Raw genomic sequence first — 13,094 nt, 5'->3', positions numbered from 1 at the left:
TTTTGTGAGCTGCCCAGAGTCTGTTAGAGTTTGGCGGCTGGGAATTTACCATCTTTGATGCTGGATGGGGTGGCACTGCTCCTGGGGATCCTTCTAGATTCATGACTCCTGCTCAAGGAGCAGGTGGCAGTCATGGCTAGGAGGGCCTTTGTGCAACTTGTGCTGTGCATCAGTTGTGCCCATTCCTTGATCAGGAGGCTCTGCTCTCAGTCACTGATGACCTGGTCTCCTCCCAAATGGACTACTGTAACACACTCTACATGGAGCTTTCCTTGAAGAGCATCTGGAAAGTTCAACTGATGCAAAATGTGGCAACGTGGGCAGTTATGTGTGTGCCTAGATCAGCACACGTTACATCTCTGCTCCGTGAGCTACATGGGTTGCCAGTTTGCTTCTGGGTTCAATTCAAGGTGCTGGTTATGACTTTTAAAGCCCTACATGGCATGGGGCCAGGTTAGTTCAGAGACCGCCTCTCTTCGGATACATCTATCCATTCCATCAGGTCCAGCAGAAGTGGCATGTTATGGGTCCCGTCTACTGAGGAGTTTCATCTGACGGGACCCAGGAGGAGAGTCTTTTCTTCCATGGCATCTGACCATTGGAACATCATGCCCCCTGAGGTTAGATTGGCCCCGACCCTATTGATTTTCCAGAAATCCCTTAAAACTTGGTTTTGCCATCAGGCCTGGGGATCCCATGGAGGTACAGAGCCTACAAAATATTTGGTATTGTGCGTAAGATTTTGATTGCACTCTCCTGTATTTAATGTTTATAGTTTTTAATTGTTTTAATTGTTTTTAACATTTTTTGTTGCAATTGTTTTGGCAGCTGTCTTTGTTTTTGTTATTTTAATTGTGTGAGCTACCCAGAGTCATGTATGTGAGATGGGTGGCTTTAAAATTCAATAAATAATTTTTTAAAAATCTCCATCTGGTCTATCAAAAGACATTACAATTATGCTTTCTCTTGGTAGCATCCAGGTGGTAGTTATACTTTGATCTAGCAGCTGCTTATACCAGCTTGAAATTATACTATTTGTTAAGTTTTGTTCATTTTGTGCTGGTTTAAGGATAAGTTCGAATTATTATTGTCTACTTGGTGTATTGAAAAGAAGAGAGTAAAGTATGCCATCTAGTGGCTGTTGGTGAAGAGAACAATAATCCTTTCATAGGAAATGGGTATCATTGTCACAGTTCCTGTAACTAGTGTTTGATACCTAAACTGCTTTGTTTTCCTTATAGCAGAATTAGCCTGATATATTTTTTGTTATTAACAAGAAAAGTTTACAGCAAAAGGAATACAGACATTTGTAAGTGGCCCAAACACAAGTTTTACATATATAATCATTAAGATTCAATCGAAGTGAGTATTTGTAGTTCAGGGTTGAACTGTGGAGTCATCAAGATTCAGACACCAGCATCTTAAATTTTAAAAAATCATGCTGCAGAATGGGGAAGATTATGACAATATTCTACTAGTTATATTAGATATAGATTAAATATCTCTGATTTGATGTTTGGAGGTATCTTGTAAAAGCTGAAGTTTTTTCTGCCTGCTTGTGAAAAAATTATAAATATGCCTAGGGATATAAAATATGAATGTAAGATTTGAAGCATATATGTATCATACACAGGTGCATACTATTTGGTATGCATAAAAATATGCAAAAGCCCTGACTCTGATCTTGATTAAAACTATCTAATAGGTACCTGTATTCATATATATGGAAGGAGGCTGGTAACAGTATTTGAAGGAAGTTTTCCATAAGATGAAAGCCTCATATTTTTGAAAGCAACAAGGTGCTTCAGACTGTGTAGGCGCACTCATATACCAGCAATCTACAACTCTTTAAAGCAGCTGTGTCTTTTCCTGGGGCGATATTTATTTATTTAAATTTATTGGCCACCCAAATCCAGTGGACTCCAGGGTTGTGCAGCTACCTCGTGCAGCTACAAGTCATAATGTTTATATCTGTGCTTTAGCATGCATAAGGTACCTTGAAACTATTGTGTGCAATTTAAAATAATGTATCCATTGTATTAAAGTAATTGGAACCATTATATTAAAGGGAGGAAAAAGAAAAGCTGTTACCAAGCTGTTACTCCTCTGTCTCCAGTGATGCTTATGCAGATAATTATGGCTAGGCTGAAGAAAGTTAAATATATGCAGAGCTTTTCATTGCAGCATTTTTTGCTGCAAACAAATCACCCAACTGACCTTGGGAGTATCATGTCACATAGGGTTGATTAGGTAAAGTGGATGTCTGTATAGATATCATATATGATGTTACCTGCTTACTGGAAAGAAGGGGACTATCTTACCATATGAAAATGTGTTCATGTGCAATATGTTTGAAACCAGCCAGAAAAGAAATCAGTTTTAGGCACAAGCAGTGAGATCTAAAAGGCAACATTCCCATTTCAAACTGTTACTTTTAAAATTTTCCTTAAAATTAACACCATAAATATATAAAAGAGAAAGTTAAAACAACATACATCAAGAGTTTTAAATATTAAGTATTTTTTCTAATTTGCTGTTGTTAAACTAACAGGGTTTTTTTGTTCAATGCAGGAGGCCTTACACAGAGAACAAATGTTGGAACAGAAGTTGGCCACCTTACAGCGGTTGCTTGCTGTCACACAAGAGGCATCAGATACAAGCTGGCAGGTATTCCCTCCCCTCCCCTCTCCTCCCCTCCCCTCCCCTCCCTTTTCATTAACTAAATAGCACACCTGCTTATTTATCAAACTTATAAAGCTTGGCTGACTAATTTAAACTTGGTGGAGTTTAGTACTTGGTATTTACGTGAATTTTTATTGTTTCTATTATATTACTGGTGTTGATTTAAGGACATGTTTGGATTTCTTTTTAACAGGCTTTGATAGATGAAGATAGACTCCTATCAAGGTTAGAGGTTATGGGAAACCAGTTACAAGCTTGTTCAAAAGTAGGTTCCATATTTGGCTAAGATGTCTAGCATTTGGGAGCTTAACAATATGAAAATATTTATTATTTGTTTAGTGACGAACACAAGACGCTTGCTAATTTAGTCCAAAGATCTATCTGTTCCCTTTTCCCACAGTGACCAGCTAGATGCTTCTAAGAAGTTTACATGCATCAAATGAAATACTCTCACACTATGCTGTTTTACCTTCACCAACTGGTATTGAGTAACACAGTACCTCTGAACATGGAGGCTTTATCAATAAAAATGCCTAATACTGCCTAATAGACTTTTTCATAATCAATTATTTAATAGTCTTTTAAAGCCATCTAAATCAGTGAGTATCACCATTTCCAGCCACCATCTTGCCAATGCTAACAAAAGTATTAATATGAAGTTGAGCTTAGGGATCCTGTTATTGTTTCAGTATTTTGTTTTTATTATGTTGTTTTAATTAATAGAGCCAGGTTGGTCAAGCGGTTAAGGCAATGGGCTAGAAACCAGGAGACTGAGAGTCCTAGTCCCGCCTTAGGCATGAAAGCCGGCTGGGTGACCTTGGGCCGGTCACTCTCTCTCAGCCCAACCCACCTCACAGGGTTGCTGTTGTGGGGAAAATAGGAGGAGGAAGGAGTATTTGGTATGTTCACCGCCTTGAGTTATTTATAAAATAATAAAGGCGGGATAGAATAAATAAAATAAAATAATTGTAAACCACTTTAAGTTATGCTGTAATAGTGAAGACACCTTCAGGGTTGAACCAGCCCCTCCGTCTGAGGCACTTTAGTTGAAAGATGACTCGTGCCTGGGGATGAACAGAGCCTGGAAGATTTTGTCTCCTTGCTGCTGCTTCCACCACCCCTTTGTTACAAACCAGTTTCTCCAGCCCTCTGGGGAACCAGGAAAGGACTGAAGGGGAAATCCTTGCCTCACCTGGGTCTGGCTAAACGGCAGAGCAGGAAACCAAACAAAACTCTGGGAGTCAGTAGCTTGGCCAAGCTGAGGTGGGTGCTAGAGGGCCACCGGTCAACTCCAAGATTGAAAGAAAAATCAGTTTTATTAAAGGTCCCCAAAGAAGTTAAGGTTCCACATACACAGCCCATTGTTAAAAAGAGTTAAAATACCAAAACCCACCCCTCCCATGCAATTCTAGCTACAGCCAAACCACTTCATTTCCGACCTTACCTGAGGTAATGCCTCTCATCCAGGACTCTAACTCTCTCAACCCCCCCCCTCAAATCTTCTCACCCCCTTCTTTTCCTTTATTGGAAATTTCCCCTTCAAATAAACTGATAATCCTAGAGGTTCAGTTACTTTTTGCCCCACACAAAAGTGTAGCTTTGGATAATGTTTTTATTTATTTTATTTATACACCACCCATCTCACTATAAAAGTGACTGGGTGGCTTACAAATAATTTTCCTCACAAAATAAATGAACAGGTATAATGTTTTTGATTCATTTGTTTAATTGGGTTCTCTTTACGTAGTTTTAGGACTTGTGTGGAGAATAGATTACGTTTTAGGTCATATTTATGCAGAAATACTGAAAATTCAAAAGGCTTCACAAACTTTTAAGCACCACTGTACAAAGAATGACATTCTTTCACATAAAATAGAAAGTTGAGATCAGATATGCACAGTTCAATACTTTCTGATTGTTTGAAATAGTATTTTAATATTTTCCCTGAAAAGCAGAATGGACTAGTTTATATTATAGGAGTTTTAAAATTATAATTTTAAGTCATAATTAAGGTCACCAAATAATGCACTGCTGATTTAATCATTAATTTATATGGAGTTTTCCCATTCTACAATCTATATTTGAAGTAATATTTGCACTTAGGCATCAGAGCAGAATTAAAATGATAAGTGCTTTTTACTATAAACAGAGCAAAGTAAAAACAGTTAAAAAAACACCTCAGATATCAGTGTGGTGACTTGATGAGTCATGAAACAGGAATAAAAACAATGTATGATTGTAAGTGGTGATTTTTACCTATGAAGCCTTATTCCGATGTTCAGATATATCCAGAGAATCTGTGGGCCTTCTGGTGTTTATTAGGTTATTAGCCTCCAGGGCTCACAAAGAGTTGTAGAGAAGGGCAGAGAGAGATGCAGTCATCACATAGACTCCTGTATCATTAGTATTTATTTATTTGTTTGTTTCAGTTTTGAGCTTCAGAAAACGTTACGGAGTAGTGCAGATGTAGCATTGTTAAGAGACCGGGACTATATGCTTCTTTTTCATTCTTCTTTACAAAGTTAATTACCTATAACCTTTCACTTTAAAATTAAGGAAAATAAAAATAGAGTTTAATCATGGTTAATATTAAATTTAATTAGGATTCAAATTAATTCAAATTAATTAGGATTAGTTATGATTATAAGTTAATTAGGATTCAAAATTACAATTAACATGTTACTCTATATTCAGAACTTGGTTGCATTGAAATCTATGTTAGCATTAACAGCAGTTAAGTCTGTGCTAATGTTTTCCTTACTCAGAAGAAGTATGTACTTGAAAGGAGTAGGAACATACATTCTTAACATTGGTTCTTGATCTTTAAGCATGATCAAGGAGAAGTCAGCATTAGGTATACATCCTTATATGGCCTGAGACATCTTTTTCCATGGACTTTTTTTAATAAGAAAAAAACGTAATTTGTTGGGGAAGGGAGATAAATGAAATGGCATGTTTGAGTGATTGATCAGAAATAAATCTGAAATCAAGAAGTGGCACAAGACTGGGAATTTGAGGGTTTTATTCCCAGGATGAAGCTTTTAAGTGAATATATGATCCTATATGATATGATTTTATAATGTTGAGAATATACGCAAATATTTAGGGAAATAAGAATTAAAATCTCTGCCATGTTATATTTCAGAATCAAACAGAAGATAGTTTACGAAAGGAACTTATAGCATTACAAGAAGACAAGCATAATTATGAGACAACTGCCAAAGAATCCCTGAGGCGGGTCCTTCAGGAAAAAATTGAAGTGGTCAGAAAACTCTCAGAAGTAGAGGTATTTACTAATTACATTTCGGCCAGATTCCTAAAATGTAAATAAAATGTTGAGATCTCGCAAGTAAATCTTTTGTGTATTTACTTTTCATAACAGTTTGACTGTTTGATTTGTGTTTGTGTTGAAAATTCTAGTAAGCTGTGTAGATTTTTTCTATCATAAGATTCTTCACTCAACTGTTAGAGAATATTGGGCTTATATGGTCTCTGTTTTTAATTGTTTTGCCATTTAGGTAAATAACTTCAAATCCTTCATTTATTTATGAGAGTTTGATTTTTCATAGCCAGGGGATTGTTGTGAGTTCTTAGGATTGATCAGACAAAATATAGCATGCAAGGACCTTCCAGTGAACAAGGTTATTTTTTTTTACTTGTAGCACATCAAGGATAGAAAGACATTAGCCTCTCTACAAGATTGTTTCAGTCAGAGTTTAGTTTGTTAGTTTAGTTCAAGCAGTGTTTAGTTACTGGGGACAAGATAGAGCTTCGGTTCTCCCCTCCCTCCTGCCTTTGAAGTAATTAATGTAGCACATTGCTTTCTGGCCTAAGTGCTCTACTGGTCTGAGATTATTTATTTCTTTGTCTGCAATAGTATTACAGCTTGCCTATCCTAAGATGCAGTTGGTACTAGATTCTCCAAAGAGTTCATTTAAAGCTTAACTGACATCCTCTCATGGCTAGTGCGACTTTGATATTTTCTGGTGGTTTCAGTTCTTCTCTTCCCTGTGGATATCTCTGCTGGGTAGAGAGATCGCACGCTGCTTTGTTCTTCTTGCATAATGATTTCCATTGCATTCCCTCTTCAGTGATCTTCAATCAACCTGGACCCTGCATCTTTTCAGCAACTCAGGGCTGCCTAATTTAATTTTTGTTCGCTGGCCATTTTTTCCTTCTTTCTCTCTGAGTGCAACACCAGCTCACTTCTGCCAACTCCTTAGGCACATTTCAGCTTCTTTTCCCCATGATATACTCTGTTTGTAAAACCTTACTCAGGTTTTTTTCCCCCAGCCTCAGATTATCACTGCCTGTCCTATGCCTGGGATATGATAGTATGGCAGACATTGCTTCCCTTCTTTGTTCCGTCATAGAGATATTTAGCAATTGCAAATACATAGTAGAATAAACTTTTTCTAAATGTAAACATCCAACTTGTGTATTTTTCTTAAATAAGTTTCATGTGAGTTCAATAGTAATGCTGCTGAAATGAAATGCTGGTTGAAAGTGTTTAAATGGTATTTTAAGGAATATAAACAAATAGAAAATAAAAGATAAAAATGTTTTAATAATTTTGAAGTCATTTATTGAAACACATAATTTGAACTTCTATTATCCACAACTGCTTATTTAAATTCACTGTTCAAGTTCATTGTAAATATTAAGTGTTTTTTAATGCTTTAGAAGTGAGTCTAGAATTATACCAATATAACAAGACAGAGTATACTTCTTCAGTTAATGTGTGTAAAATTAGGCTGTGCTTCTTATAGCCATTGCCATTAAGGTTGATACTGAGTTACTTAAGATTGGCCAGTAGTGATTTAAAGCTGGCACAACTAATTCCTGCACTATGGACACTACACTTGAAATTATTCTTTGGGCTAATGAAACTGTAAAAGAAAAGCAGATAGGCAATGCCATCTTTGCTTTGATGTCTTGGGGAAAGGGCATCTCTTGCAAGGTGGAATTGCTCCTTGCCATTTGGTCTGACAATCAGTTGTCCTCAACCTCGGAGATTAATCTTTAAAAGTTTCTGTTCCTGATTTAACTTCTTTATATTTTTAAAGTTGTAGTTCAGTGATGATGTTCATCATCACTACTTAACCACTTAGTCTCTATTTTCTTCATTAATAAATAAAGGATGTAATTTATTCAGATGAGTTCTGTAAAAAATAATGGATATTATATTATGGATGGGTTACTGCCATCAATTTTGGATGGTATCGTTTGGCAGAATGTTTTGAATGATACCCTATGCATTTCTCTCAGAAAACAATTGTAATTCTTGTACAACTTGCTTTGATTACAAAACTTAGATGACAAAATAACTTTTCTGTTTAAAGTGCTGTTTCTTTGTCCTTGCAGCGAAGTTTAAGTAACACGGAAGATGAATGTACTCACTTGAAAGAAATGAATGAACGGACTCAGGAAGAATTGCGGGAATTAGCTAACAAATACAATGGAGCTGTAAATGAAATCAAAGATCTCACTGACAAACTAAAGGTATAGATTATGACCTTTTATTTATTATGTTACAATGATTAATCGGTGACCACAGAATATGAACTGAATATGAATATGCACTGATTGAATATGCAGTGATGATGTTACCTGTCAGGTAATGAAATGTCTGCAAGCAAACGAACAAACTCAGAGAACACCAAGGACTCCACAGAATATGAATGTGGCCCTTGGCCAAAGAAGGCTATACATCATTGATTTATATGTTCTTTCTAAATACAAAATTTAGTGGTGAAATACTGAAATTATTATAATGGAGAAACAGAAATAGTTATGGTCTTTAAAAGAAATCCTCTCTGTTGCTGAGATTCAAAGTAGTATCAAAGTAGTCAAAAATGAACAGCAGTATGGAGAAAGCAAAAGTTGTGAAGATAATTTCTTGAGCACATCCTCCACAAATGGTGGAAGAATGGTGTCAGCCTCCACAAATCGTTACTAGGCAAGATACTGAAAGAGGGAAGGAGAGACAAAACCTCCAAACGTCACCATCTCCAACTCATCTGTCACATTAAAGTTAGATCCCAAATGCTATGGATAAAACAGGAATGGAACCTCTTCTATAGCAGTCTTCCCTCATCATCACTATTCCTTGTTCTAATGCCAGCACTTCATATACTCCCAGACATTGACGCCATTACCATTAATTCCCTTTAGCCAGGTAGTCTGGGGCTTGTCAGAGGAGTGGAAATTTCTAGGCAAGTGTCAGTAGCCATTATCAGCTTCCTCACAGAGGAGGAATGAAACTAAGGTTACTAAACAATTCCCAGCCACACTCAAGTGAAAGCAGTAAAGTGGGCAGAATCAGTTCTAGAGCAGCGTGTTTAGATACCTTTGTCTGTCTTCAGCAGCTGAATCAATTTATTTCTAGCTCAGCTAAAATGTCTGAAATGGTAAAAAAGGTTGTATTTCTGTTTGCATTAACTAAACTCTCCAGATCTTGTGGTGATTTGTGTTCCCTGAGTTCAGCTGAAATAGCATTTCATTCACAGATTCTTCAAGGGAAATGATGGCTGGACAGCTTCACAGATCACCTTCACAGAGATGACTCAGAATATTATTTCCTTTTCATATAAGCAGACAAATGCATACCACATTCCACTTTAAAACGCAGCCAGACTTATTTGAGCTTTTTGACTGCAGATCCTTAACGACTATTATTGTACACACAATAACCCAAATGAAAGGAGTAGTACAGTTTACAAGATTTTTGTCTATTTTACCCTTTTCTTTAACAGTGCAACAGTATGTAAAAGTCTTGTTTGTGTTTGGAGTGACACTGCATAACTGGACACTGTATTTTCTTTTTTTCCCCCTTTGTTTGTACTGTAATGCTAGAGGATTCTTGCACTTCAAGACAGTCTCTTCTTCCACAATGCTCATAGGCAGATTTCAGGATTCTGTTCCTGATGTCTGTCTGCTAACGCTAAGTCTTAAGTATCTCTGCAGCCTCTGATGTAACTTGCAACTATAGTAAAACCCATGTGGGAATGTCACTTCCTTGGAAAACTGCTAGCATGATGACATTATAACTAACATGGGGTGTTTAAATGCAACAGAGGAAGCATGGCTTGGCAACTCTGCAGCTATCCTTTTATATCAATTTCTCAGATTTTTTTATAACATGCAGAATATATTCTGGGAGTATGGCTAGCAAATTATTTTACTTCCTTTTTATGGTATAAGATGCCATTTTTTCTTTGTTTTTGTTTTGTTGTATGTTTGGGTGTGTGTTTGCTCCTGGAATTACAAGATTAGGTGAGGAAATTAACTGAATGATTTTTTTTCTTTTTATACTTTCCTATTGGTCAGCTTGGAGAGAGGACACTGATTGACTTACAGTGTTCCCTGCCTGTGTTTTGAGGCTGTAATGATGAGGATGCACAACTGGCTTCAAAATGATTTAGAGATTGGGGGAATATAGAAAGTGCCACACAGAAGTGTCCTGACACATGGAGAAGGGTATTTGATCTTTGATTGAAATAAATAAAGTTAGATGGGTATTGTTTCATAATATAGCACCATATACTTTATAGAACCACCATTCCATTTTTGCTTTTCAGCTAGTAGAAAATGAAAACAGTATTAAATGGTTTCATAAAAGCTTTTATTAATAGATGGTTGCTTTCTCTTGCTTTGAATAGGCAGCTGAAGGTAGACAAGAAGAAATCCAGCAAAAAGAGCAGGCTGAAAAAAAGGAATTGCAACATAAAATTGAAGAGATGGAAGAAAGAGAGCAAGAACTTCAAGCAAAAATAGAGGCTTTGCAAGCAGACAATGACTTCACCAATGAACGGCTAACTGCTTTACAAGGTTAGTCCAGTAGTCCAAACATATTTGCGTTACATGTTTTTCTTTTAAATTGTGAAATATATATATATGTTGGAATTCTGTTTTCAGTCCGGTTAGAACATCTTCAGGAGAAAGCTCTTAAAGAACACAACAGTTTAGGTAGGTATGACCTTAAAGTACTTTGTTTAATTGAAGAATTTTATAGAACAATTACATAGTGTTATGATTCTTGAGCAGTGAGAATATTAAAAAAAAATGCCTCTGATTCTTTAGGCCTTCATTTCTGGAGCACTGATAAATAACTTACAACAACAACAACAAAACAGTAGAGGGCCCTGCTTTTAATTTTTCTAAGTGTTAGTCCTTGAAACTTCACAACATGTTTTAAAGAATAGAATATTTTTGGATGGTACCATGAAGTTGTTGACAAAATCTTGCTTAAAAAAGTAAAATTAGATTTTTACTCACTTTATGGTAGCTAAAATGATACAATCAGTCTGGAGCAGTAGTTCTTAAATTGGGTGTTATTATCCCCAAGGAGGTCATTTGTCATATTCTGGGGGTAATGTAGCAATTTGTAATTGCTTGTTTGTCAGCTGAGGATCTAGTTTGGGACTGTTGCTGCCAAGATGCTTGTGTAAAATAACAGAGTCTGTGTTTTTTTGTGGGAATAATGATATTATTTGAGACCAGGAAAAGGGTAATTGAGTCAAACAGTTTAAGAACCACTAGAGGAAGGCTAAATTTTCAATAGTGTAACGACTGAATGGATAATTCGATTCTATTCGAATGCATCCACATAGAAAGGCATAAGTGTGCAACTGTCTTCCTCATTTTGCATTCTGAATATTTAGAATTAATACAATTTGTTAATTCTAGGGATACAAGTTGATGACTTCGTTCCTAAAATTAATGGAAGCACAGAAAAAGGTAGGGTATTCTGAATGGTTTTTTTTCCCTTACAGTGGTTTGAGCATTTTTTAGGTTATGGGCCAGTTTTGTCCATAATAAAAATAATCAAATGCAAATACTATATTAAATATTTCTGCTAAATATTAAAACAAAATATTAAGCATGGCAATTTTTATTATATTTTTAAATATTTAAAAATATTTAAGCATGGTACTTTAAAGTAAAATCAAATGGACTATGCCTAAATATTCTGCTGTGGGACTGATCCTGCAACTTTCAATACCAGCAAAGAAAAATTTAATGGTAGGATTGTGTATCTATATTAAAAGCATGTTATAGTAAGGGTTTTTAATTTGCAATGTAGTCTTATATAAAGCTACTTAGAAGTAAACCTCACTGAATTCACTTGGACTTCCTCCCAGGCATGAGCGTATGAGTTTGCATCTTTTATTTGGCTGTTAATAGTAGTATTGCATTTACAATGTGGAGAATGTGTATTGTTCATAAAATCTCAAGCCCCTGTGTTTTTTAGCATAACTTCTTCCTATATTGTCTTTCTGGATTAGGGCAGATGTTTTATTTGCAGTTTATTTTTTAAAACTTTCTGCTAAAATTTGTTACTCATACCAAATTCCACTGAAGCTTTTAGATATCTGGGGCTTTATGCATAATATTTATTGCCGTGCTTCCATACCTAATGCAGCAAGACTTATTTACAATCAGCTGTGGTGGTAATATGGATACAAAGGAATGACGATGCCAGAATAGAGGTTCTCTATGCTTCCTCAAGATGTTTGGCATTGTGTAACTTTTAATCTTAGCTAAAATGAACCTTAGCTCTTCCTTTTACATACTTAAAGGATTTGATTAAAACCGTATCTACATTCAGTTTCAGGGTACATCTGGGTTCATTTTAGCCAGGATTTGTAATGCCTTGCAAACATATAATATTGTACTTAGGAGAGAACAATTGGAATTGGCATGAAAACTGCTAGAGTGGGTAAAAAGTTAGGATATTATTCAAATTATTAACCGCCCAGAGTCCCCCGTATAAAAATATGATAAATAAATAAAAAATATAAAAAAATATTAATAAAAATGGAAGGGTGCAATTCTGTCAGTTACTCTCTGAAATCTGGATCCTTTTACATACAGACCAGGCCAAAGTAGAGATACATGTTACTGAAAACTGGCAAATAGTGGCCTTTTATTAACTAGTTTTTCTTTGGTGATCTCTTTTACATAGTTTCTTGATTGTTCAAAAAGCAGAAATGTAAGAAGGCAGGCTATATAGTTAACCAATAATAACACACACATACTATTTCTGTATCATATATATAGCTTGACAGTCAATTTACTTTCTAAAGTGAAATATCTTTAAAGTTAATAGGATTTAATGTTTGCTTTCATACTGAATTCTTTTTACATTCTTGTTCATTAGCAGATATATTCACTTGTTTTGCTGAATGAAAGGAACTTTCACAGATTATTTTACTCCATTCAGAACTTGACAAATTATTCTCCTCTTTCTCTTTAAATATTATCAGACAGTTCCTCTTTTTCTGTTAGCTATGTACTATTGGCATCCCTTTGTCTACTGTTCTTTCATTGTTCATAACTTTTCTCAGCATTTTACTTGCATGTTGCTTCCAGGTTTCACTCTATGAGACTCACCAAAATATCTTCTGCCT

General features: G+C 35.7%; 1 protein-coding gene across 22 annotated transcripts in view; it reads left to right on the top strand.

The window, feature by feature from the left end:
• Positions 1–13,094, top strand: part of SLMAP (sarcolemma associated protein) — a 101,410-nt gene that overhangs the window by 50,956 nt on the left and 37,360 nt on the right. For 16 of the 22 annotated variants that reach the window (XM_063291753.1, XM_063291752.1, XM_063291748.1 and 13 more), the window contains exons 7-13: positions 2,572–2,667; positions 2,876–2,947; positions 5,828–5,968; positions 8,047–8,184; positions 10,344–10,512; positions 10,600–10,650; positions 11,371–11,421. In XM_063291753.1, coding sequence (XP_063147823.1) covers positions 2,572–2,667; positions 2,876–2,947; positions 5,828–5,968; positions 8,047–8,184; positions 10,344–10,512; positions 10,600–10,650; positions 11,371–11,421 — 718 coding nt within the window. The remainder of the gene's footprint in view (positions 1–2,571; positions 2,668–2,875; positions 2,948–5,827; positions 5,969–8,046; positions 8,185–10,343; positions 10,513–10,599; positions 10,651–11,370; positions 11,422–13,094) is intronic. The other 6 variants (XM_063291751.1, XM_063291750.1, XM_063291744.1 and 3 more) reach the window with 1 other exon arrangement.

This window comes from Candoia aspera, chromosome 2, assembly GCF_035149785.1.
Source record: "Candoia aspera isolate rCanAsp1 chromosome 2, rCanAsp1.hap2, whole genome shotgun sequence".
NCBI classification, from domain to species: Eukaryota; Metazoa; Chordata; class Lepidosauria; order Squamata; family Boidae; genus Candoia; species Candoia aspera.
This window is presented reverse-complemented; position numbering and strand designations above follow the sequence as displayed.